The sequence below is a fragment of the Myiozetetes cayanensis genome, unplaced genomic scaffold (genome assembly GCF_022539395.1).
Source record: "Myiozetetes cayanensis isolate MyiCay16 unplaced genomic scaffold, myiCay2020 scf1, whole genome shotgun sequence".
Taxonomy (NCBI): Eukaryota; Metazoa; Chordata; class Aves; order Passeriformes; family Tyrannidae; genus Myiozetetes; species Myiozetetes cayanensis.
Window position 1 is genome coordinate 88,105,889 of NW_026086604.1, and position 27,622 is coordinate 88,133,510.

At 41.3% G+C, this 27,622-nt stretch overlaps 1 protein-coding gene across 1 annotated transcript; it reads right to left on the reverse strand.

The window, feature by feature from the left end:
- Window positions 1-4,358: 4,358 nt before the first annotated feature.
- Window positions 4,359-15,345, reverse strand: RBM24 (RNA binding motif protein 24). The gene is made up of 4 exons (XM_050315734.1): window positions 14,726-15,345; window positions 14,091-14,214; window positions 12,937-12,991; window positions 4,359-6,477 (listed from the first exon to the last, which is right to left on the reverse strand). The coding sequence occupies exons 1-4, from the start codon at window positions 14,891-14,893 to the stop codon at window positions 6,147-6,149; spliced, it is 678 nt and encodes a 225-aa protein (XP_050171691.1). The 5' UTR covers window positions 14,894-15,345; the 3' UTR covers window positions 4,359-6,146.
- Between the last annotated feature and the right edge of the window lie 12,277 nt (window positions 15,346-27,622).

Genomic DNA, 27,622 nt, shown 5'->3' on the forward strand with positions numbered 1-27,622 from the left:
GTGATGAAACAGACTTTGGAGGGTTCCTCCCTATTTCCAGACTGTTTAGGTCAAAAATAACGATAGTGTAACCTAGTCCAAATTCATGGCTTATCTCAGCAAAGTCAGCACATGAAATTGGCAAATATTCCAAAGCTAATTTCCTTTATGTTGAGAAAAGCTGATAGTTGTTCTATGTCCACATCTGTATGTTTGAACACAGTCATATCTATTTTCTTCTTATTCTTTGACACTATGTCAAGTTTATTTTTTCTCATAATTTTACTTTGAGCTTTGGAGGGAAAAAAGTATCTGCAAACAAGCCCACAAAGCCCAACCATCAGTCATAATAAACATTTTGTAAATTCACACATAACCATGCTATTTTTAAGGTCCTCAAAAATCTTTAGTTGCTATTACTGTCTGGTGTTTTCTTGGTTTTCCTAAATGGAGTATATAATAGTATCTTGCTCCTTAGGATCATTATGTCCAATAATATAGTGGCATGAATGTAATGAATCAGCTTAAAGAGTATTTCATCATTGTTTTCAGGGATAAACAAAAAATGGCTGGATGTAAACTTACTGCATGGCTCCTGCAAGGTAATCTTACTAGTCAATAAGCTGTAATATTAAATGTATTGTAAGGCTGAGTGGTTTTCCTTTTCTGGCATTTTTCCATTCTTCCCATTCACAGCAGTGTGTCTTTTGGTGACAATTACAAGGTCAAATTCTATTATAATTCTCAGTTTCTACTTGCTCATAATTTTTTCATTAAAAATTTAGTAAGTGCCTGAGATTTTGCTCAGAGCCTGTTTTATTGCTAGTTTGAGGGAGTATAACCTAATAGTTTGAAGTTCAAGCACACAGGAAAACACAAAAGTTACATGGCAATCTGAATACACTGCTTCCATGTTTATTTATAGCAAATACTTGGAAAATTGAAATTGAACAGAAGACAATTCAATAAAACATGCAGGTTCTTTTGAACTGAAACATAGGTTCAGAATGGAATGCTTTTTCTCACAAGATTTTGAGCATAACTAGGGAATTGCTCAGTTTAAAATGGCTTAGTATCTGCTGAAAAAGAGTAAGAGGTGCTTTGAATGGTTGCATCATTATTTTAAACCTAATATAGTCCTTTCATACGTTTGAAAAATCCAAGAAAAATTAGCATCAATGAACTCTAGTACTGCCAAGTTATGTTCTGTAGTTAATAGGAAAATACAAATATTATGAAAAATTACAATTCTGGTGTACAGGTCATCAATGTAACCTTTCAAGGTATTACACCCTTTTTAATATAGACATTCCTTAGCAATGGTTCCTTGTTTCAACTTCTCCCTTCCTCTGTAAGGAACTCAGCACTGGTCACTTTTCAGTATACAATCTCTTCTGAAGGTTTTGGAAACAGAACTGGAAATTGTATGGTGGGCGTTTTCTTGCTGCTTGCATATATGCCATCTCTTAAGTGAAATGATAACATTTTTGCTGAGTATTCAGGTATTGCACATTTGCATGATGATATTTCTCAGTTGTTTTATTTCGGTCCTGATAATATGAATTGTTGGTATTTCATGTATGTGAGATGTTACTAAGGTGTATTTTGTGTAAGAAGGTCTGTTAAGCTACTCATTTGTCAAAAAGAAGAGTTAGTCTTCATATTGTATGCCTAAAGCTTGATTTGCTAGTTAGTGGAGCTTGCACATTCACATTTTTGCTGATGTTACTCATTCTGTCATGTTATAGAGCCAACATGCAATCGACCTTTATAAACTGAGTCATAAACTTTTATTCTGTTCCCAATTGTGGCTTACCACAACACAGACCCCTCCAGGGCAGCAAGCATTCCCCTTCATGCCCTCCCCTGGAGTGTCTGTTACCTCCAGATGGAGGTAAGAGAAGGCCCAAGGACATTGTCAGGCATATATATCAGTAGGGAGAAGATGGTTTCTTCATCCTATATCAAATAAAAGGTTAGTGCACCATCACTTTGCTCTGCCTTCCTTTCAAAGGGACTTTTGATGTTAATTCCTACTTGATACCATGTCTTCTAGGTAAACCCCTTGGAGCAAGACCAGAGTAGGGAAATAGGAGAAAAGAGCAGAAAATGGCATTTATTGTTTTCTACTCACCTCCCTACTGGCTGTTTACACACTTCTTAGCAGAGAGAGCACTACAGTGCTCTCTGCAAGGTCACAGATCTTAAGGTCAGGTTGCAAAAGGTAGTTCAGCAACACTTCTCAGCAGCCAGGCTTTAATACTCATTAAGAACAGAACATGACAGCATCAGCCCAGGATGTTAGTGAGTGTACCAGTTCTGGGCAACTGAGTTTCATAATTGTCCACAGTGAAATTAAGTGAGACCTTAAGCCCAGGAAAAATCTTTTCTATCACTTCAATTTCACTGCTGCCTCTTTTGCGGATGAAAAAAAGGCCGTTTTTGAGGATGAAAGAACAGCTCAAATTCTGCAGTCAACCTGTGCTTCTGCTGAAGTCAGTGCAAGGGTGACAGCTGCAGTAATGAAATTCAGTATGAAGATTATATAAACATCCTCTCATTCCTCAAATAACAGACCAAGACTGTCATGTATTTCATACAGGCTTCTTTTAGACATCAGATAGCAATTGCTTTTAGTCATTAGTGGCCTGGACTGATTTTGAAATGTTAAGGAGTCCTAAAGGTTATAAAACCATCATCGGCTGGACCTGAGCAGCTACTTCAATGCTTCCCAGTTCAAGTACCATATGCAGAAAGGTATCCTGACCTTTAGGTTTTTAGTAACGCTACTTTGTGATTGTAGGAAGGGTTCAAGGACAAAAAACCTGTCATGTCTGGAAGGAGATTGATTCAGGCACCTCTTGAGGAAGCTCAATCCACGTATGGGACCTGATGGGCTGCACCCAAGGGTGTTGTCATTCTGAGGCTGCTCACTATCATCTGTGAAAGGTCATGGAGATTGGGAAGGTCTTCCATGACCATAGAAAGGAAGATGATGCACCCATCTTCAGAAAGAACAACCTAGCAACCTACCAAACAATGATGGGAGTGAGCAATCTTAGCAGAAATTTCTGGGCATGTGATGTGTGGGCAGGTGGTGGTGATAGGGAACAGCCAGCATGGATTTACAAAGGTAATTACCTCTTGTGATGAGGTGACTTCATCTCTCAGTGAGGGGAAAGCAGACACTGTCGTCTACCTTGAGTTTAGCAAGGCTTTCCATGTAGCCTCTCACAGAATCCTTGTATCCAGTTTTAGATGGTCCAGTCTAGCTTGGCAAAAAACTAACTGAATCACTAGTCAAAAGGGCTTATGCTCTGTCCAGAGGCTGGTTACAGTGTCCCTTGTGGGTCTGTCTGGTCTGCTGCCTTTATCAATGACTTGGAGGAAGAGATAGGATGCAGTACTGTCATTATACTTAATAGAGGGTAGGCTTGATATACTTGAGATCAGACCTGCCATTCAGAGGGTTTTACACTTGCCAGAGGACTAGGCCAACAAGAACATCATGAAATTCAGTCGGGACAAATAGAGAGTTCTTTACCTCAGATGGACTGACTCCCAAGGCTTGGTTAGCAGCTCTGCTAAAAAGGACATGGGAGGCTTGGGGCAGGTTGAACAGGAGTCAGTGGTAAACTCTGGCACCAGTGAAAGTGCATCAGACTGTATCAACAGGAGAACAGATGGCAGATCAAGGGAATTGATTATTCTGTTTTACTCAGCACTCATTAGACCACAGCTGGCATAGTGGGTCATGTCTTGAGTCTCCCAGTACATGAAAGCTGCTGATAAATTTGAACAACTCCACTGGAGGGTCAGTAGGACGGCTGGAGGTTGAAGCATAAGAATTGTGAGGAGAGGCTGAGGCACTGGGGTTTATTCAGCCTATGGAAGAGAACAGCAATTTCCCAGTTCCTAAGAGGAGGTTACTGAGAAGACAGGGCTGGGCTCTCTGCCAAGAAATGAGAGACGAAGGCTATAAATGAACAGGGGAGGTGCTGGCTAGATAGGAGGGAAACAAAAAAAAAAAAAAGACACTTTGGGAATAATTAGGTAGTGGAACAGATTACTCAGGGGGTTGTGCAGTCCCCACATGGGGGATTTTAAGACCTGACTGGACAATGATATAAGCAACCCAGGACCCCCACAAAGTACCTTCCACTCTGAATTATTTTATGGTAACTCTCAGGATGGATCTTCTTCATCTTCTCTGTAGAATTTCCTCCACGTAACATAGTTCCTATCAGTCTATGTACTTGAAGTCTGTGTATATGCTGCTATTCATCCCACAGACCAGGAAAACTACATAAAAGGTTGCCCTCTGAGTTTTAACTAAACAAGATCTAAGACTATTTGAGCAAGAACAACACTAGACAGAATGAGACAATTTTTTTTTATTGTTTTAATACGAGTGAATAGATTAAGAGATCTGAAATGTTGTAAAGCAATATACATACTGAATAAATAATATGCACAGGAGAGTCATGTCTACATTATAACACTGGCTAGTATTCAGAATACTTCAAATAAATCCAGTGACATTGGATAAAGTCCATAAAAATGCTATCCTGTCTTCCCTTGTATGAAATTGTTCAAGTATAAAAAAAATCCAATACAGTGTAAAATATTAAATTCCATTTCGGTCAAGAATAAAAATTGCAAGTATTGTAGTTTCACAGGACAATGTAAAGCAGCATTTTCTAGCAAAGGGAAAAATAGTCAGTCTACATACAGATGAGTGAGAAAACGGCACTAATGTATTTGAGAGGTCTACATGAATTAACTAGTAGAGGGAAAAAGAATGAACTAGCAATGTTTTATGTAAAAACCTAAAAAAGTGTTAATTTAAGAGTACCCTCATACAGTGCACATACTGAAATTAAATAAATCCAAGTCAACATCCTTAGTTAATTAGGTTAATATTTAATATGCTACATCTAAGCCTACTAAATAATTTATACCATGAGATGAATACATAATTTTACAGTGTCACATCTAAAGTCGCTTTCTTTAGAGCGCAGCATAGTAAAACTTTCAAAATAAATATTTCTTTTTAAATAGCATAACAATTAAGGCACAGTATAAATCACATACCATTAACCCTTCAAGAACTGCAGTCTTGGTAACAAAAAGTTGCCTTGTGTACTGTATGTTTGCTAATAAATATTTTAAATATAATCCTGAAATAGATATTAAAATTGTACAAATGGTTTCAGAAAAGAAAATTCCCTTACAACAGTTCTTAAAGGTTTTAATTCTTTAGGCTTCTTCCTGCCTTTATTCACAAGTTACGAATAGATGCAATAAACAGAAAGAGAAGGCTGTTGTAGTAAAAGGGCTGATCCTATTTTAGAATCAGAATAGCTGACACCAGCAGTTAAAGTTTCCCAAAAGTGAAACGGGATGGGGCGAGGGATTAGGATGTGACAAGCTCATCACATGAGCACGAGTGATGTGTTCTGTCCAGAACTGTCTGTGTTATTGATTGTCTCTACAGCTGTTGCACCCCTTACTTCCACATCACTTGCTCCATAGTTCCACTCATCCAGAGGACAGAGAAGAAAATAACTTTGGTGCCTGTCCGCCATCTTACTATCCAGCCATCTTCCTTGGGTTGTTCGATGCCCGTGAGTGAGACAGTGAGAAGGTACTGTCTCACGAAGACAACTTTTGAAAGCTAGAAAGGACAATCAGTGCTTTAAGTTCGTTTCCTCTTAAAATGGATAGAGATTACATATTGCTGACTCAGTTTTTTCCCTGGTTCAAACTTTTCAAATACCATTTTCTTACTTATAAAAGGCAGTTTTGCTTCCCTGATACTGTAAAGAGTACACCTTTGCTTTTTTTGGTTCTTGTTTGTTTGTTTGAAAATATGAAGTCCCATTGCTACTCCTGCCACTCTTCCATGACAGTACAGTATTCTTCCCCCCCATTTTCTTCTGCCTTGATACTCGAAACTAGACATGCCGCACTACCCCTCCCCTCTAACATCATGATTTGGATGCATACTGTATGAAGACAGTGGAATAAAAAAATCTTTAGTTTCGCAATAGCATCGCTTTCCTTAAAGCTCCTTTCGTTAATATCAATTGTCTCTGTTAAACTACTTATACTGGAAGGCTGGAGAGAGGAAGAGAAAGAGTGAGCTTCCTTCAGGAGTCCGTCTGCTATTGCATGCGGTCTGTCTGCAGCTGTTGGGGCTGGTACTGGCCGAAAGCCGCGGCGGCTGCCGCGGCGGTCCCGGGCGCTGCCGCGGTGATGGGCTGCTGCACCGCGTAGCCGTAGCCCCCCGCTGCCACGTATCCAGCAGCGGCAGCCGGAGAGGCGGCGTACGGGTACTGCTCGTAGGCGGCCGCGGCGGCCGAGTACTGGGCGTACGCAGCTCCGGTGTAATCGATGTAGGGCGTAGTGGAAGCAGCGGCTGCTGCAGGCTGGACGTGGGGAATTACCACTCCGGGCTGCACAAAAGCCTGTGGATAGACATAGTGAGCGGGTATCCTGTTGAAAGATGGGAGAGGGAGTTGAAGTTGGTACGCGAGTCAGCGCCTAAGCATCATATCCATACTCTGAACTAAAACAAACTCAATTTAGTTGTTGTTATGTGCATAGGGTTGCCACAATAACTAGACTCAATGGGCCAACTGTCAGCTCACTGGCCCGAAGAGATACATCGCTCCAAAGCACAGCATTATAGCTGAGTTGAATCAGAGTGTTCAGTGTTGCTTTAGGATAGTATCTTCAATGCCATGACCATCTTCAGAAGGGCCAGCATCACTGAAGTCAGTTTTAGGACAACTCTGAAGGACTAAGCTTGACTGTTTCATCTGTAAAATTACAGTACTTGTTTTTCAAATCACCTGTAAGTCATTTTTATTACCCTGCTTCTCTCTTAACTACTTGACTCTTAGTAAAATTATTTCCCGCAATGCTTTTATAAGTAGTAACTGAGCAGTTTGACAGTATCACTATAACGAGTTTGACAATAGCCAATAAGGCAACAAAATGGTTGAACCCTGACTTTATGTAAAGACTTTCCAGGGAGCAGGGGAGTGTATTGTGGCAACCCTACTTAAGTTGCTATGCAGACTCAGCACACATTAATTTCTCTGCAACCTCAGTCACCCTTATTAAAAATAAGAAAAAAAACCAACACAGGCGACAAAGGAGTTTAAATAGAGTTCACAAGTGTGGTAAACACAGCAAGAATCACACTTTCCAAACGAACGATAGTGCAGCTCACTCCGTCACAAGAGGGAAGCTACCATTGAGGGGAAGCTACTTAGATGCTATTAAAATCCATAACAGTGACTCCTAAGTACATGTGCATCACACTTTTATAAAAGTTTGTAAGGACACAAGGGTCAAACCTGTTTGATTATCAGGTCACTGATGTCCTGTTTTGTGCCAGCTTGTTTATTTCTATGCAAGACATACAGCATAGAGTTTTTTGGGAGGTGGGCATAAGATTAAGTCTAAATAGATCTGGTGCTTAACAAAAGCAAAAAACCCACAAATTTACAGCTTAAGAAATAGCCATTCTGAACAGATCAATACACAATTTCCCATCTTCTTCACAAAACTTGCTTCCTTGTCTTGTTTACTTAGCCCTTCGGTTTTGAAAATTGGTCATATCATCATCTTAGCACACAAATCTACATACAAGTTAATCTCATAGCTGTATTTTATCATATAATATGATTTAAAAACATATATATACTCAATATAATTCTCATTTTACATTCATAACCCTGTCTTGCATCTGGATTTCTGGAAAAGTCCTTCATATATATATCTCCTTTCCAGCCAGTGAATCTTTATAAATCCACGATAAACTGCTTGTGCAGATTTACTACTATTCCATACTGAACTTTACCTTAAAAGACAACTCTAAACACTGCACCAACATTTTAGCATACTTTAAGCACAGATGCAAACCGTGATGGTAAAAACTGTCCTCTTTTCTCCAAATTCCGGATCTAATGGAAAGGGTTTGTTGGGGTTTTTTTGTTTCATTTTTAAAATAACTGTAAGATGTCAACTGGAATCATAGCAAAACATAGTTTAAAATAAGTGATAAGCTTTAGAACAGCTTAGTTTTCTTTTCAAGAAAAAAACAGCTCAGTTGATTGTATAGGAATATTAGCAGATACAAATGTTCAGCTGTCGTGTTTAAGACACGAACACCACAAGCATAAAAACCCAACATGTCAATGAAATTCTTTTCCTACTGTGTGGAGAAATGGGGGGGAAAAAAAAAAAAAAAAAAAAAAACCAAAAAAACCCCACCCAACCAAAAAAGAATGATAAATAGGGAGGGATTGGGAAGGGAAAGAAAACATAAAACAAAAAGGTAAGTTGGGTTTTTAACACTCACCTAATTTATGAAGTGATTAGCCAGAAGTGCATTTGAAGCATACTTAAGCTGGCTCTGTGCATTTAAATACACATCGTTACCTGAGCTCTCCATAGAAAATGGATGAGCATAAACAAGCACTTTGTATTGGTCACCAACCAAGTACAATCCCCAAAAAAATAACACCATGTTTTTTAAGTATTAAGGAAAGAGATATAAAATCGAATTTGACGTCACCAAGAGCTTCTTCTGCACCACATCAAAGGAATCTTTACATACAGCACTTATGAAAGAGAGTAATTCTAATGGAAGAGACCGTAAGAAAGCTTATCAGGCTGTTTGTGTTGACTTGAAATGACATTACTAAGATTTTCTGAAGACATTAGGACACTCTGCCACATCTGTGAATAAGACAGAAAGATACATGTGCTTCCACTTAAACTCTTGTGACTTGTTTTATTTAAGCCAAGAAACTAACAGGTGGTGAAGTTATGAAACATTATCTGTTTGCCACATCTTACTCTACAATAAACATAAACCCTGTGCAGGCTCCTCTCCACCATGCCATTTCACACATGATGATTGACAGCATAAGCTGCAGTGGGGCTATTTTTGATCATCTGTCATGCTGCAACTGTTTTGAGTCGAGTAAAATGGCTTTATATGGCCAAAGTAAATTTCTACCTACTGCAGAGGCCAGGACATGAAGACCTCAGCCATTCAGAACCCAACTGCTTTTCATGCTCTGCCAGGTCAAAAGCTGAAAAAGCAATTCCCAGTAACACTGGAAACCCTTAGTATCTTTAATTTTAAATAAAAAGCTGCTGCTTTCCTTCTGAGAGTACTAGTGTGAGAAATGCACATGATTTAAGCTCTTTCCTGGCAGTAGTTTTTATTTTTGAATGTCTATTTACTGTTTTACACTTTTGCAATTAAAAAAAAAAAAGGGAACTTATGTTTAACTTTAGCAGTAACTGTAGCTTTGAGATACTCAAAATTCAATGACATATACCCCTGCCACATGCCTTAAGACCTTCATTGTTGTTATAACAGGTAACTAAGACCTCAAAAATAATCCTATAAGCAATAATAAAGTGAATGCTTATTGTTTCAAAGGAAAGAAGGGACTTTTTAGACTAATGCAGAGAACTGTGAAATATAGAAATTCAGCAGTAGTAGCATATCTTTGACTCACAGCATTATATTCTTGTGAAAGTATATATTTAACTTTGAACAAAATGTTTTGCTCAGGCTCTGGCATGGCATTGTCTGGTTTTGAAGGCATAATTAAGGAGTAGATTTTCACCAACAAACAGCTTTCCGTTTAACAAAAATAGATTACATAAACATTAAGACATACAAGACCCTTACTATGCTTCCTTTTACCTGATAACCATAAGGAGGACATAGCAGGCTAACTTCTGACTGTTCCAGCTTCATTCCCTCTTTTCAGATTATCCTAAGTCTAGTATTATACAAGTTGTTTGATCACAAACTCAAGAGGGGGCTTCTCCTTCTCTCTTAAAAAAGGCAGAGTTGCCTAACTCTTGGAAGATAATATCAAGCAGGTAGTATCAGCTAACCATTTGATAATTAACTTAGTAACTTTGGATTTAACTCTGGTCTCACTGAAAAGAGTGGGAATGTTTTCATTTTGATCAGGATACAAGTTTTAGACAGGAAGGAAAGGAACAGAAAATCTCTACAAAAGTTATGTCCTACACCAATATCTCTGTATAACCCCAAATTTTCCCACAAATATGAAAATATAAATTCCATAAGCAAACCAAGAAAAGCTATGTTAGGAAGCAAAGTCATCTTCCCCCTCCATAAATTCCTGTTGAATTCAGAGATAATATTTTAATAAACAATCCTGAAAACAAAGCTGTATAAATAACCAGTCCCGTGATCAAACAGCTTTATGAAACACACCAACAGTAAGATAGATGCTAAATGCAAAAAGCAGGAAGAAATGTTATTTGGTGGATGACCTGATCTTTGCAGCACTGAATAAAGAAAAATTCTCCGCATTTTCAAAGTGCATCATGCATTGAAGCTAATCTAGTTTCTGTCTCCCTCCACCACAATAATATTGTGCTTAAGTCAGAATATTGAACTTCTGCATCTTCTCAGTAAAAGCAATGGAACGTAATCTAATTATTTTCAGTTTTCTGTTTGATAGGTGGGAAACCCTATGTTGTGCATGCCCCATCCCGGGATGGGTTCAAGGCCTGGCCAGATGGAGCAACATGGTCTAGTGAAAGGTGTCCCTGTCCACAGCAGGGGGCTTGGAACTAAATGATCTTTAAGGTCCCTTCCAACTCAGGCCATTCTACAATTCTACAACACTGCTGACCATACCAAAATACGGCAGTACCTTGCCAATTTGCACTCTGTTAGTAAAAAAACCCAACAAAACAAAACACAACTACAAAACATTTGAAGCTTTTGTGTATGGATTAGCAGAGTATTGATAGGGAATCACCACTACAACCGATTTTACGCAGCATTCAGGTGACCATGTATTTCAGTGCAACCCATGTAAAAAGCTCTAAGAGTGAACTCTTAGCAGAAGTAGATTCGAGTAAGCACTGAAACATCCCCTCTTACTGTCAAGGAATATAGTGAATGAAAATGTTCATTCATCTTAGTGGATGCTGTTTTTAATCTGAACTACATACTTTAGAAAAGGTACAGGTCAGTGGAAATTCTGAGGAGGAAGCAGGATTAGTAATCTCCGTTGTCTGCACATTGTAAAAGAAAGGCAAGAGCCAAGGATCAAAAATGACCAATTTCATATATACATGACCCTGCGACCAACACTTCTCCAGATTTATGTCCAGTGCATTAGAAATAAAACCCTATTCATCCTGCTGGAAGGATTTCCCTGGCCTACACATGGTTTACATGACCTATTGTTGGCTCTGGGTAAGGAAAGCAAGAAAAGAGTCCTACATTTGCACAGTCTTTTAAGCAAGGGATTGCCACAGGTCCTCCATTTCTGTTGTGCTCAGCAAATACTCAGTCTCTCCATAGCTGATCCCTGTGCAATCCACTTGTTCCTCTTTGCAACAAGTGCTTTAACTGCTCTGGAGATGAGGCATTCTGCCTCCTGCCTACCTTAGCACAGACATCCTAAACTAATCATGGCACATGCACTGTCATCTCCTCATACTTCAAAGAAGTGAGCAAAATATAGTAGAGGATACTCATGAGAAGGAAAAAAAAAAAAGACAAAGTTTGTTACAGTCTCCCCACTCTCAGAAGAATCAACACTTTTTTAATCAACACTCTTAAAATTACATAAAGGGTATAAGAAAGCTTTTTCTGTGATTTTCTTTCAGGATAGGAACTGGTTCCTACCATTTTGACAAGTCAAACTATGGAGAAGCTACTGGTGCTTAATAACGGATAGGTAAGGTAATCTAAAGCTACTCTAATCAAATAAACATTAGTGACACAGTTTCCCTACTTTATTGTTAGCTTACTCATTAATTAGCAAAATGCACTATTTTGCAGTGGGTTTCTCAGCCAGTGTGCATTAGTGAAGTGACACTCTATGGAAAGCTTAACGCATACTTCACCTCCTAATTGTGTGCCTACAAGAAGCAAGAGTTAGATCTACTTGGGAATAGTACATTCAAGTACAGGAGAAATGTGCTACGTATTAAAGAAGGATTGAAGGAAAAAAACCTCAAATTAGAAAGCCCAAATGGACGCACATCGTTAATAGGGAGCTCCACACCCCTCCCGAGAACAAACCCCCCCCAAAATTATTAACATGCAAGCAATACGTTGATTTACTTAAAAATCAAGAAGTCACACAATTTAGCACTCACTACAAAATACGGTTAAAAAAAGTCACAGGCTACAGCTTGAAAGCAAGGAAAAAAAAAGGCCCTTTGCTCCCCATGGCAAAGTCACTCCTCAACAACAAAACCAAAATTAAAAAGACACCCCCAAAAAAACCACTTTCACTACAGCTCTTTCAAATAAATAAAAGCACACAGTTTAGCTATCAACACCACTTCATTACTGTAATAAATAAAAAAAAGCACACGGAGGTCTATTGACTATATGAAGAAAAACATACATGCATCGTTAATCACCATTTTAGCTTGTTTGTGTTTGAGTCTACTGGTTACAGAGTTTAATTCCAAACAGAACTATTCCACCTCTTATCATCATATCCTTCTGATCAGTTATCTTAACTGTAAACGATCCCTGTCAGATTAGAAAGAGATAAATAACATTGAGTCAAGCTGAAAAAAGAGAAATGGGGCACAGCAATCTTGCATCAAGTCATACCTCCTTGTTTTATCATAGAGTCATATGGGACTGGACTGCTTAGTCGGAAGGGCCACATCCCACACAACTTGACTCAGCTGCGGCATTTAGAACATGACCGACAAGGTGAGCGCATTTATGGGTATACATTCATAAATCTGAGAACTTCAGCACTGCTGGCCACTTTTAAGGATGCTACTGCAAGAGGCCTTCAACAATAATACTTTTTCTTTCCCTTTTTTTTAAAAAAAAAAAAAAGAAAAAGAAAAAAAAATTTTTTTTCCTCCCCTGTTTGAGGTCCCGTTGAACAGACTTACCCGAAAGGCCTCTGTATGAGAGCCGGATGAAGCTGCTGGACACCAAAGGCAAAACCTACCAACAAAAACACATCACATTCTCTGTATGGGTGTTCTTTTGGACATTTATTTATGCTATATACATATACACACGCACACAAATGCAGAGTAAGAGCCTTCACTAACAGCCTCCAGGAACGTCTGAAAGGCTGTAGAACCAAAAGTCAGAGAGAAAAATGTATCAGTCCACACACACACATACACACACACAAAACTTAAACCAGTGAAGTGCACACTTTCCTAGAGATGTTTAGGAGAACAACTTTTTCTAAACAAGCACAGGTTTTCATTCACATTTCACTTTGTGCCTCAATCTGGTCCCTAACTTTAACCTATGACGGATTATATGGTATTTCCTATTCATTAGTCTATTTGTGTACTTTCTACAGACTTAAAATTTGAGCCATCTCTGCTCACGAGGTCTTAGCATGGGGGGGGTGGGGTGGGTGTCAAATCCCAACTTCTGTTCTTGAAACATCCAAGCATAAACCCTGTCTTTCCTTGGCGGGCACTTAATTACTCAGACAAGTGTTCCTCAGGCTAAACATGGGGGAACTCAGAGCAGCTTTCTTTAGAGCACAAATGTGCCCACACTCCACACTTGTCTCGCTCTTGCTGCAAAGCAGCAGTCTGGGAAGAGCTAGGACATCAGATTGGCTCAGATGTGGTCTTAGGAAGAGCCATTTCATTTTAAAGTCTGCATAATAGCTCCCATCTGTTTGAAGAGTTTGCATTAAGATACTGTTTGTATTAATAAGACCGCACACATTGGAAGCGATTCATTCCTAAGCCAATCTTACCCTGCAACGATACTGTAAATGGTCAGCGCCACCACATTCCCAGCAGCAGGAATAACCAATGAAGTGTCTGAGATGTGGAAGTCTTCCTGGGGAACTGGAGATACTTTATCTCTGATTGCTTTTGGTTTTTAAATAAGGCACATGTACAAAATAGCCAAAAAGTTAATACATGCTGCATTTAAAAGTCCAAAACAAAGCATGCTGATCTGTGCGCGTTACTTCAGAAACGTGGAGGGCAGCACTACCTTTCGTAAAGTTTTACTCTTCAGAAACCTGAGGCACGGAGAGAAAAGCCATTCGGGGCCGCTTCCTCACCTGGCTGCATTATCCGCGGCTTGGCACCCAGGTACGCCAGGTTCACGTTGGCTTTCCTGCCATCGATGATGGGGTTGGGGTCCTTACAAGCCCTTTCGGCAGCCGCTCTGTCAGCCATGGTGACCTTAACGGGCGATGCTGCGCGTTAGATCCCTTTCCGCGGGGAAGGAGGGGAAGCCTCTCTCCCCGGGGCGGCCAGGGGCCCCGTCCGGACCCCGGCCCCGGCCCGCCTTGCGGAGCGGGGCTCTGGGCGCCGCGGCGGGCGCAGGGCGGAGGGCGCGGGCCGAGCTCCGCCGCCGGCAGATAAACCCCGGCGCGGCCGTATCAGCGAGCAACAGGCGCGCTGGCGGCGCTGCGAGGAATTGGGCAATTCCCCCCCTCAATCTCCTTTTTCAGTAATACCCCCCCTCCCGCCTCTATCCAAACTCTCCAGCAGGGAGAGGAAAGAAAGAAAGAAAAAAAAAGAGTAAAGCAAAAAGCAGAACGCCCGGCACCCTCTCCCGTCCCCGTGTCTCTCTCCCCCCTCCCTCCCCCGAGCTCTCACAGCGTTCCCCATGGAAGTTTCCCCGCGATGCCCCCGCCGCCGCCCACCTGCCCCCGCCGCCCCCCGCCCTGCTCCGCGCCCCGGCACTTACAAAGCCGTATCCCCGGGACTTGCCCGTCTGCCGGTCGGTGATGACCACCGCCTCCTCGATGTCCCCGAAGACCTCGAAGTACTTGCGCAGGCTGGAGTCGGTGGTGTGGTAGGGCAAGCCCCCGACGAATATCTTGGTGTAAGTGGTGTCCTTCTGCGTCGTGTGCATCTTCCGCCCGGCCCTGCGCGCCGCGCCGCGATCTGCACCCACGCGTGGCCGCCGGGGCGTGCGGGTCCTGGGCGGCGAGACCCGCTTCCAGACTCAGCCCCGCTCTTTTTCGCCTTTTTATTATTTTTTTTCTCCTCTCTTTCCCCGCCCCCCGTTTCCCCCGCCACCCAGCTACAATGCAATTCCCTTTTGCCTTTGCAGACCCAGCTTCTTCCTCCTCCTTCACGAGCGGAGCCCCGCAGCCTCCGGCGGTTTTGAGGTAGGTACCGGCGAAAGGAGGAGGGGAGGCCGGGCAGCAGCCAGCCTGGCGGCCGTAGCGCTGGAAACGAGCAGAAGCAGCAGCTGGAAGAGGAGCGCAGGGCCTGGGCTCTAACAACTGAGTGGCCTCCCCCCCCTAAAAGCCACCGGGTCGGGCACTCTCGGTTCCTCCTCCTCCTCCTCTTCGCAGGGGCGGGGACGGCGGCGGGGCGGACCCCGCGCTCGGCCGCGGCGCAGCCGGGGCTGACACACAGCTGTTGGCAACAGCTGGATGCCCCCCGTGCGGCGGCAGCCGGTCCTCGGGGCCGCCGGGCCAAGGGGCTGCCTCAGGGGTGCCCCGCGGGGAGGCTCGGTGCCCTCCCAGGCAGGTTTGCTGCAAATAGCAAGTGCCAGCAGGCAGAGTCCGGTGGGGTCAGCGCTGCCCGGCCGGCCGGGGAGCCCGCGGACAGAGCCGGCTCACTGGTGGCTGGCGGTCCTCTGTCGCTTCGATCCCTCCCCAAAACCTTGTGGTCAAACCCCTGCCACCCTTACTTACCTGGCTCTCCAGGCTAGCAAAGCTACGGTGCTGCAACACTTCCATGACTATTGCGGTCGTGGTGGTGCTAGTGGTGCTGGTGGTCGTGGGACTTGCTGTTGGTTTGGTCACAAAGTGAAAAAAGAAATGGTAAAGCTGCTTCCCTTGTTTTTCTCTTCTCTTGCTGCCTCTGCCCAATGCTGGGACTGGGAAGGACAAAGGGGAACAAAAAGAAAGGAATGTCTGTGTGGCATGAGAGGCAGAGGACTGTGGGAGTTTGGGGGGAAGGGAGACTCACAAGGAAACAGGAAGGATGGGAGGAAGGTTAAAGATTGGGGAAAACAGATGTGCATATGTGTATAGATTTCTAAACCGTTCCTTTCGGTTCCAAAGTCTTGGTAAGTACTGGTGTCTCTTTTTCCTCTTTCTCCTTCTTCCTCTGTCTGTTAGACTTTTCTCTGTGAAGTTCCTTTCTCCCTCAGGAGAAAGAGAAATGCATCAGTTGCAGAAGGGACTTTTACAAAGCTCCTCAGCCCCTCCAGGGCCAAATATGTCAACCATAATGTCAACAGTTAACCCTAAACTTAGGCCTTGCCTTGACCCATACCTAACCTTAGCTCCATTTGATTTTTTCATCAGTCATTGTCCTAGTCCTAATGGCCTGTACCATACTAGGCCATGCTGTCACTAACCCCTACTTGATCCTTCAGACTCTCCAGGTTAAATTTGATTTAATATGTTAGGACTAACTCAGGTGAAGTCTAGCAACCCTAGCAGATGAGACATATGTTGCTTTTCAGCTGAAATTATGACAAGTCCTTAACCTTGACCTGAATCCAGTTAGGTCAGCTAACTCTGTCACATAAATTCTCCCATCATGGCTCTCATGTTGGTCTGGAACATTGTGTTAAACCTGACACTCCAACCACTTCTGTTCCAAGGGCTAATCGTAACCTTAAACTCTGGCCCAGTGACCTGAACTTAAATACGAGCCCAACTAAAGGTGTCAGTGCTCAGCAGAGCACTGCAGCATGCAACCTGCTTAGGAGTGCACTTAACTTCTCAGACCCTTGAGACCTGAAAGATGAACTTCACCTAAAACCAAACATAGTCCATCCCATCACATTTCTGTTCCCTTGCTGTGTCCAGCACTCCTGCGTGTCCTGTGGCATCTGCAGGAAGGCTGAATTAGCCTGGTTTTGTGGGTCTTAACACAAACTCCTGTATTAAGGCCAGAAAAGCACCACTTGGCTATCCCAGGACTAATTGCAGGTGTATTTAGGAGTTCATCTTTTTCAGGCCAAGTGGAAGACTGATTACTTTGACAGACCTAAACCCTAGTCTTTTGGTCTAACAGCAACAGCAGGTCTTCCAGGATCCAGAAACAAAACCTAACTTTCCACATCTATATCCCAACAAAGGACAAACTTCTTGCATTTAGGTAGGGTTCATCATGCAGCCCTTGCTTGTACTGCTATGATTCAAAGTATCTACAGTACAGTTTTCAAACTTACTCTGACAGGCTAACAGGTCTTCCTACCTAAAACCAGAAGTAACCCTGGCCATTTACAGATCAAAATATATCCTGTAAGCTATGCTACAACCGTTCTACTACTGTATTAGCATCACCAATTTAATATGGCAATCCCAGTGATATTCAGGAATAAATACAGTTCTCCAGCTCATTTGTTCCTCTAACCCAACTGTATCACTAGCACTATCACAAGAGAACCCCTACTATTGAAGAATAACCCCCCAAAACTCAGTTTTACCTTTCATCCCTGCTAGCATCAGACCTTCTTCTGCTTTGATGGTCCTGACAGAATCTAGGGTACAATTTTCCAGCCTTAGGATTCCTAAGAATTCTGATCTAAATCCCAGAGAAGTGATACCTTGCTATTCTGCAACTAGCTCTATTCCATCGTCAACACAAGCCTTTATTTCTGCATGGTATAACCATATGGATGATCTATATCTAATGACCAAATTGGGGCTGATTTGTTACTGCCAGCACCAGCCTATATATTACCTCAGCAGCCCGCAAAAATAAAAATATTTTCCAACTGTATCTCAGTCTTAATCATCACTTTATGTTTACCCAAGGAGAGATGACCTCTATCATGATGAAATTAATTAAAGATCATTTGACGACTTCAGTGTTCAGGATTGTATTGTATACTTCTCTCCTATACTGTATGTTAACTCCAGATCTTGACCTAGTCTTAACCCAAAAGAGGTGACCACAAATACCCCAGGGGAGTAGTTCTTTCAGATGACAATCATTTTGGATATTTTCTGACCTCATTAGGGCTTGTGTCTTTGTGCTAGGTCTAGGGTTCAAGACTGTACAGCATTTATTGTGCTGGAGGGAGGTCAGTGGACAACTTCATCAATGTCATTTTCCCAACTGCTTGAGATAATATGTATTTTTTGTATCAGCATATATGTATCAGCAAGATTAGTTACTGCTAGGGATCCAGTTATGGCTTTGGAATGTGAGTGTGGAAGAAAGAAATGTATTCCTATATGCTGCAAATTTTGCAGTAGTGATGCCAGTGGCGAGAGTGTGACAGTTCAGGAAAGCAGTGAGAACATGTGGAAAGAGGAGTGTAGAGGTAGGGCATTCCTGGGAAAGATGGGAAACTGAGGTTCCTAAACCTATGAAAATTTGGAAATTGAACCAGTGACAGCCATGTTCTGATAAGTACCACAAAGAGCAGACCACTGTAAAACCTGAGAGCAGCATTGGTCCTGTAGGCAGCTATTTTGGCATTTTTAGGATCTCAGTTTTGAATCAAAGTAGAATGCAGGTGCTGCTAAACTCTTTTATATTGCCGTGAGTCTCACCTAGGTATGGAGTTATTGTTGCTGAAGGCTATTGTTGCTGACAATTACCTTCTATGTAATTTTAATGGTTTTAAAATATATATCTGAAGCCATACATTAAAAAGTGGTCTAATGTTTCTTTTGGAACCTTGTAACCTGGCTTAATGGGAGGAACTCCCAAAAACTATCAGTTACAATTAATTGTTTTTTACTCAGAGATTTTGTGTTTTTGCTGTTGAGGTAAGATAGAATAAACAGCTCTCCAGTTTACCAAATGTTACCACTTACTGGTATCAGAGTAACTGTAATATCATGCTTTTTATTTATTTATGAGCACCATATGCCAGTCCCGTCGGAAACCAATGGATGGTATGTGTTCATTCATTAGGTTTCTGAAAACAACAAAGAACCCTGATTGTATTGCACACCAGTCGTTCTTGCTAATGATTTATTTCAGTAAATAAGAGTGGTCTTCAGAACATTCAGTACACCATCAGCTATACACAGTTGGAATTCCTCTCTCTATATACATGCACATATACCTACACACACATTTTATTTGCTAACACTATTACTAGAATGCCTGGGGCCTAAAACTCCATGATTATTTAGGTAGGGCTAAAAATAAAAGTAATTATTTTTCTGTTGACCTTAGTAAGACCATCATTTTGGTCAGTGAGACATTTCTGCTGGAATTCCATAATGCCATAGCTCTGTGAAAGCATTTGGCTAATAACATTAGGCACAGCTTTGTCTGCTAATCTGTGCACTTCCACCAACCACATCCCATTACAGAGAGGAGCAGAATGTCTAACCTCTGCTCTGCTCAGTGTATGTTACATGGGCAATAGTCTGACTTTGTCTAGGGAAGCATAAAGTACAGTAGTAGGTAGTGCACTCATGCTCCAACAGATCACAGTGTGAGAACCTTGGAAACATCATCATCATCTCACTCTTCTTGTTGATGCACAATATTTATCTATGATTAGTTCTTGAATTGTGAATTTATGCTAAAAGTTTCCTAACTGGGGAAGCTTCCACCACCTCTTTCCTGATAGTGTCACCATTATAACAGATTTCATCATAGGATTTTTTTTTTTGCCCTGAAACCTATTAATATTACCATATTCCAAAGTGCCTTTTCTTATAGTATCTGAGCTCTAAGCTGCATGATCTTCAACTATGGTAACCTCCTTATTACCAATTAAATCACCAAATGTAGACCACCAAGAGTAGTTTCTGATGGGAATATTCTTGCCTCTAAAGGGCAGTGGAAGGGGTGATGCAGAATTTCAGTGATTCAGCAAACTAAATTCAAAGCTTGTGAAACTATAGATTTAAGACACATTGCCTATATATAGGAAAATAACAGACATGTCAGGTGAAGCAGGGGTGAAGGGTAAGTGTACCCACAAGGTTGAATGCATCCATAAAGGTTATAATGAGCACATGATGTTGGTAGGGGAACACATGAAAAAGGTGTGGTAGGAAAAAAAAGCCGAGTGAAAGGGTTTATGAATACCAACCATGAGTGCTTTACTAAATAGTGCTGCCCAGTGCTAGAACAGGTCAGAAGGTAGAATGAGCCTAGTGCCTGGCATGAACTGAGGTTGTCCTATGATGCTGTAGCAGAGGGAATGCTGATGCCAAAGGCTGAACTTGCCAAATAACAAAGCTGCAACACCCACCTCGTGACACACTCAGAGTCAGAACAATGATTCTTAATGTTGACAGCAAGCAAGGCAGTTGTGCAGGGGAAGGAATATATGTGGATATGCACAATGTCTGAAGCTTAGAAACTGTAGTGTGAAACACCAGCCTCTCATACTTACCTGTCCTGGTCACAAGCAACTGAGACAGAGATCTAATACATTTGCAAAATCCCATCGGTGTTGTTCTGTGTGGCATAACAGCTCGAATGACTGTCTGCTAAGCACGCTCCTGTGCATCTTCAAAATGTTGTACACCCACCCCCATTGTGATACCTGATGGGAAAACCAGTGCTCAGAGCTGTCTGCTGAGGCATATGTATACATAGCCTGGGCTGGTACAACTACAAAACACATTGCTTGCTTGTATTTTGCGTGCAAAACAAGAAGTCCTGGTATGAAGAATATTGTTGAGAAAAAAATTATCAACTAGTCTAAATTGGTGGAGCACTGCTAAAAGCAAAGAAACCAAAACAAATTGAATGAGGGTACATCTGGCCTGCAGTCAAATATGCAGGGGGAAAGAAAAGGAAATAGAAATATGGGGATGCTGGTGAAAGACAGAGACACTAAACCCTAATTAGTTATTATTACGAGAGATTAAAGTGACAGTTGACAATCTGTATGCTAGGCATTATTCTCATTGAACAGTGCACATCTGTTAGTAGAAGTAGGTGAAAAGGAAAGGGAAAGGGAAAGGGAAAGGGAAAGGGAAAGGGAAAGGGAAAGGGAAAGGGAAAGGAAAGGGAAAGGAAAGGAAAGGAAAGGAAAGGAAGGGAAGGGAAAGGAAGGGAAAGGGAAAGGAAAGGGAAAGGGAAGGGAAAGGGAAAGGAAGGGAAAGGAAAGGAAAGGGAAAGGGAGGGAAGGGAAAGGGAAGGGAAGGGAAAGGGAAAGGAGAGGGGAAGGGAGGGGAGAGGGAAGGGAAGGGAGGGAAGGAAAGGAAAGGAAAGGAAAGGAAAGGAAGGGAAAGGAAAGGAAAGGAAAGGAAAGGAGAGGAAAGGAAAGGGAAGGGAAAGGAAAGGAAAGGAAGGAAAGGAAAGGAAAGGAGAGAGGAAAGGGAAGGGAAAGGAAAGGGAAGGGAAGAGGAAGGGAAAGGAAAGGAAGGAAGAGGAAAGGAAAGGAAAGGAAAGGAAGGAAAGGAAAGGAAAGGAAAGGAAAGGAAAGGAAAGGAAAGGAAAGGAAAGGAAAGGAAAGGAAAGGAAAGGAAAGGAAAGGAAAGGAAAGGAAAGGAAAATGTGGATAGGTGGATACCAACGCAGAGAAGAGCTCATTCAAACACATTTCAGCCCCTTAGTCCCTAGGACTTAGCTCTTCTTGTATTGCTTATTCTGGGGAAACTGAGTTCGTGAGAAAATTTGCTTCCATCTCATTGCTGAAGCAATTAAAGCAGAGTCCAAAATATTCTCTTGACTGCTTTTTCATTAAGAGAAAAAGGGAGGTTTCTGTGTTCCTCAGCTCTCACCCAGGGATATATCTGCTAATCACAGTGTGAGCAGAGAAGAGAGAGAACTGCTCCACAGAACTCTCCCCTCTTTTCCCTTGAAGGTATCAGGGGCACAATGGTATGTAGAGGAAGAGTGGATGAACTAAATTCGTGCTCCATCTTTTTCACACAGCGTCTTTTGCTAGGGATGTGGAGGAGTTCTTCATGCTGTGACTTAGTCAGACTTCCTTTGCAAGGGCTGAAGAGAGCATTTAGGAGGGAAGATGGACTTTAGCCAGAGTTCATCCCATTTATGTGCTGTCCTGTCTCTGGATAGACAGTATATAGCCAGTCTTATCCGTAATGTGCTTGTGAGTTGTGTTGTAGGAGTCTGTGTCTTATTTACTAGTTCAACCGTTTTCTGATCCAAAGATATCATATGTTGCTGTCAAGTATTTTTAGTCTGAGTTTCTTAATATCCAGTTTACTTTGCAGTCTTGGTTTCTTCAACTAAAAATAGCTCCAAGACAACAATAACTTTCAGGTGGTTCCACTTGTTGGATTAGACATGATTTGTTAAAAAAAGTAGCAGCATGTGATTGTTGTACGGTGCTTTCATTCCAGAAGGATCTTGAAGAGATTTACTAGCCTGCACTGAGTCTTACCACCTGCTGCTGTGGTACAGCAAGTGCTCCTCTGTGACACAGCATTCCTCTTCTGCAAGGACTGTCAGAGGACATTATCTTTACTGGTTCAGAGAGTTTTTCTTGTGTCTGTTTTTTTATTTTGTTATGTTGTTTGGGGGGGTTTTCTGCCTTTTTTTTTTTTTACTATTTTTTGGTAGGTAGAATGAGGTAAGTTAGAATTTGACCCAAAAAGTAAACTTCCATTTGAGAAAGATCGTGGAGGTTTTCTTCACACCCTTCCAAAAGGTCAGGATCTGTGTAGTATGATCACTTGGTAAGGTGACACCTGCAGGTATACAGCACTTCTCCCATCTTCCTGTGATACCCGAACAGAAGTGACTCAGAAGGGAGGAGCTCTGTCTGCACTGAATCACCATTGCTTTCTATATTTGTTCTACAAATTTAAAAGCCAAAATCTGTTAAAAATTGTGTTTAACCTGTAAGATCCTAGCGCTGAAGGCTACTGCTTCAGAACTATGCAGCAGGTTGTTTTTTTGTTGTTTTGTTTTGCAATACAAGTGGAAGTTTGAGCATGTTACTGCTTGAACAGTGGGAGTTTCATCAGTCTAGCATCTACATACTCGTTGCTGCAACCCAGTGAGGTAATGTGAGGTTTCTAAGCATTCTTATGGCTCTCATTGTCCTCAGCTGGAAAAGGCGTGACTTTTGCCTTTAAAAAGAAGTAAAAAAACCCAACCAACCAAACTCAGGCTTTGTCATGAGAATAAAAATAGTACTGTTTGGCTGGTTTGTCATGTTTGTCCCTTAGTCTTAAGTTTCACGGTTCATATAAGGTGTGAATTTATGAAGTAGGACACAGAAGACATGTTGTGCTCTAATGCCTCCATTTTCACCTCTGGAAAGGACCTTTGCTAAGAAACTACAGCTGTGAGAGTGCTAACAGTGCTGTAGAAAACATATTGCATTGTCCTTTGATTAGCCACGTACAAGGATCAAATCGGATTTAATTCTACTGAAGAATTCTCATGGCTTTGAAAAACAGACCCTGTCAACGTGAAACAATCAAAATTTTGTACTAATTGCATATAAGGATCAGGTACAGTGCTTGGATTTCCTAAGTAACAAAACGTAGACTAAATTTTCAGATATAAGATAAGCATCCTGCCTACCCAATTAGCATTTATCAAGGTCTGTTAATTTTCACTGAGGTTTATTAAGTCTTTTTAAAATTAGAGTCCAAGCAATAATTTCTCTGAGATTTGCTCATTTCACCAAGATCTGTTATGGAGTACAGCAAGGTGAGGCAAGCAAGAATCAGCCCACTTGCTGACCTGATCTTGCACGTTGCCTTTCCACTAGGAACTGCAAGTAGGTTGCCATGCACTGTTTCCCTAGGGAATTTGGGAAAAGGTAAGAATATTGGATCTGCTGCAGGAGGGTGTCTGGGACATTAGTGAGGTCTAGGCAAAAATGATTTGCTGTTTGATTTGTACATATTTTGCCATTTGAATAAGCCTGGACTAAGGAGGATTGCCTCACTTCAAAGCACAATAGTCATTTAGGGGGCTAAAATGTGATATCAGTAAATCAGAATTAGGAGAAGAAACTGGACTTCTGCACACTGATGAACAGGATTTTGCTATACTGGCTTGCTGTCTGTTGTCACACACAGAATATCATGCATTCCATATTAAAAGCAGGTGTATGAAATGAAATAATGACACACCAAAATCTTCGTATTAAAGGGTATTTTTTTTAACCTCCCTGGGAAAATCTTTGGTTATTTCAGCCTATCAGCTATTTCCTTGGTACTTATTTTTCTTCTTTCATCTTTGAAACTCAATAAGGAAATAAAATACCAACATAAATAAATGAAGGTTTCTCAACACCAATAAGCTAGACAAAAGAAACAGAACACTAGAGAATGTTTACTTATTCATGACATCTTCATGAATGCCATACTTTGGAGGGAATGGGAGATTTTTGTTCATGTTTGACTCTCAAGAGTGTTAATGGGGTTTATTAAAATGGGGTAGGGGGGCAGTTAGCTTGAGAAAAATAGACACCCTAAATGCAACCAGGTTAGAAGTTCATGTGAAATAGTAGGGAGTAAGAAGAATCATTTAAAGTTTATAATATATGCAGGGGGATGGAAAAATATTTTCATAGTCTTATTTAAGGGGAGGAAAGACTGCACAGTTGTGTGGTGGAAGTACATTTTGTTCTGGGGGATTTGTTCTGTTCTCCTACCTATTCTGTAACAGAGTCCTGTGTAAGTTTAGTAGTTTGGTCTGTGCTGTCATCCTAATAGGCATCTTCTTAAACATGTGAAAAAGCTCCTTGAAAATAACAGAATTCCTTCTAATGAATTCAGTCCATGCATGAGTGTTTTCAAGATTTCAGAGTATCTCTGTGGTTCAGATACATACTGCCTGTCTCTCTTTGGGACTGTTTTGAGTTAGCGTGTAGTACAGGGAGTTTTGGCTTGGGCTTTCTTTGTACTGCTGTGACCCTGGATGTGTCAGGAAAACAGTCCTAAAAGTGAAATTCAGTCATTATGCAACACTTTTCTCATCTGACTGACTGAGAAGTGACAGCAAAGCATGAGAAGACAGAAGCAGGCAAAAACAACACCCTGCATGGGAAAGGGTATAAATTAAAATTTCAGATCAGTCCTCAACATATGAAATTTCTCAGACGCTCATTTTTGCAATATGCTGTGTAACTTCTCTTACCACAGAAGTTTAGGGACTCAGCTTTGTGTCTAGTCATCTTAAAGTCTGCATGTAGCAAAACCACACCATTCTTCGAATCGCACTCAAGAATACAGTCAGTAGAGCCTGTTTGCTGTTTGTATGGTCTGTCTAACGTCATTTCAAGTCATCTGGTAGCAGTTCTTAAAATGCTGGCAGTTTCCAAGCAGTTAGGCAAATGAGGCTTAGAAGAATTCACACACACACACACACACATATATATATGTATATATATATATGGTCAGTGACACAATACAGAGCAATATATGGGCTTTTCATTATGTGTTTTTTTGATAGAAAGTTTTCTATCCCCAGGGCTCCTTTGCATTTATTTACATTTTCATTATTCTTTTTGAAACAGCATGTGCATTAGAAAACAAACGTCAGATAACTCTGCATTGCAGAGTTGTCACCCCGTTTAACAAACAGCCTTGTTGGGAGTGGGTGTACCCTCTCAATGTAACCATAAAGCACCTCAGATTTTGTTAACTCCTTACTCATGCACGAGGGGGACGTGAAGTTATTCTTTAATACAGGACAAGCCTGGTAGCATTTACTTTTACTAGGAATATTTGCTTTAAAACACTGTATTAATAAAGAAGATAATGTTGTGCCAAAAATCCATCTGTAGGCTCCCAGAGCAGCCTGGGCTAATGGGCTGCTACTGCTGCTGTGGGTGCCAATGTGGGTGAGAGGTCATTAGTTTCCTTTGCTCTCTTTGCTGTACCCAGAAGGTGACTTGTGCCAGGAGGGGATTGAAAGCTAAAGATCAGAGGGAGACTAGTCATGTCATCTCCAAGCACTTTGTGACTGATTCCCTAAATACTTTATTTCAGCTATAGCTCCTTTGCTAGTGTGAATTTCTTGCGTTGAAAAAGAGAAGGAAAAAAACCCCAAAGCTTGCAGGTCAGAGGCTGACTGAGCAGTTCCTCTGCTCTGGCATCTCTGTATGGCTCCATTGCTGTTTTAGTTGTGTGCCTCTCTTGCATAAACAGATCTCTCTTCTCCAAAATATCACATGACAATTATAATAAATAAATAAGTAAATAAATAAATAAAATTAAACAAACAAAAACCAAATATATAAATATGCATTGGAGAGGGACCTCAGTCTGATACATCACATCTATATTGGCACAGGTAACTGTGAAGAGACAACTTAAACATCAATATTAACAATTTAATGGTTGATGGAAGATCTGCAAGGTCAGGCACACTGGGAGTTACAAAGGCTGATTTCATACAGAGCCCTGATTTTTACATCTGTGTCTAAAAAAGGTGGCAGCTCCTACTGAAGCATCTCTCTTGACTGGGGCAATCGTAAGCATGTGTGCTTTTTTGCTTCTTGCCCCAGTGCTAACACAGATTTTTTCACAGCTGACAAGACAATGAACTAACTTTTCTAACAGTCATGGCGTGGAAAGGATTGGTTCTCTGTGCCGCAGAACTGTTTTCATGAAACTTGTACAGTCTTAACTATCTCTGAGGACTGACATCCTTTGCTGCATTTGGTTGACACTGCTTATGGATTTGTTAGTCATTAAGGAAGGGAAGGAAATATCTGGACTGACCACATACCTTTGAGGCCACGTTCAAAAAAAAAAAACAACAGGGAAGTAAAACCAGAGGGAAAATGTCGTACACCTGTCCTGGAAATGCCCTCATCTGGCAGCGGACAAGACTGGTGTTAGAAACTATTTTTAAAAGGTTGGTTTACCTACTTAAAAATACTAAAAAAGAAAGCAAGCTCAGACAACCCCTTAGTATCTTTGAGCTCCACAATGTGCAGACAAGCTCACAATACCCTCTGAGATATCTACAACCCATCAAAGACTCAATCCACAAAGCACAGCATTTGCAAAACTCCAAAGAGGGTCATGTGGTCGTTTTTGGCAAGTCCAGTGCTTATACACAGACATGACTTGGACATTTCCACCGTGTACCACATGTAGGGCCTAATTTCTGTGATTGACATGGCCAGGAGTGTATTTTGCAGGTGGAGTCTGGCAAGGTGTCAGCACGTTTTATTTTCTGTTTTTGCTTAGTGTGGACACAAGGATCAGCCAGAACTGCCTGTTGAAAACAACAGGGGTTTTCGTGACATCATTTTTTTTCTAGCCTTGCTTTCAGCTGATGTTGGTGGTAAAGGGGTCAGTTTAATATTTGAATTCAGAGTTGGAGCCCATGAAATTTCTCAGGGTAGCAGAAGCTTGCTCTGTACTTGGGAGACACAAGAGCAGTAAGAAGAAGGGAAAACAATGGCTTTGCATTTCAAGTTCTTAAAAACTTTTTAACTAGTGTAAAATACTATTGAAAAGGGAACTTGGTCTAAAATACTTGGATGTTACTTTTATTGTCTTACTTTGTATGTAGGAAAATGTTTAATACAAACAAGCAAGCAAGAAAAGCCTGACAACTTTTTGTAATTGTTGGGAACATCGTAAGGCCATTGCTGACTGGAAGCAAAACTACATCCAGGAAATATTTGTTGCCATAGTGACCATATTTCGTTGATTCCTTTTTCTGCTGTACAATCTTATTTCATTAATTCAGATATTTATAAATAGCTCCCTGTGGGGCCAAAACTAGTGGCTGCAAA

Bases quoted from the DNA above. Each gene is read 5' to 3' on its own strand.
- RBM24 (XM_050315734.1), bottom strand. From the start codon at position 14,893: ATGCACACGACGCAGAAGGACACCACTTACACCAAGATATTCGTCGGG. The intron at 14,215-14,725 runs GTAAGTGCCGGG...TCGCCCGTTAAG, and splicing joins AGTCCCGGGGATACGGCTTT to GTCACCATGGCTGACAGAGC. The intron at 6,478-12,936 runs GTAAGTCTGTTC...ATCTTTCAACAG, and splicing joins CTCATACAGAGGCCTTTCGG to GATACCCGCTCACTATGTCT.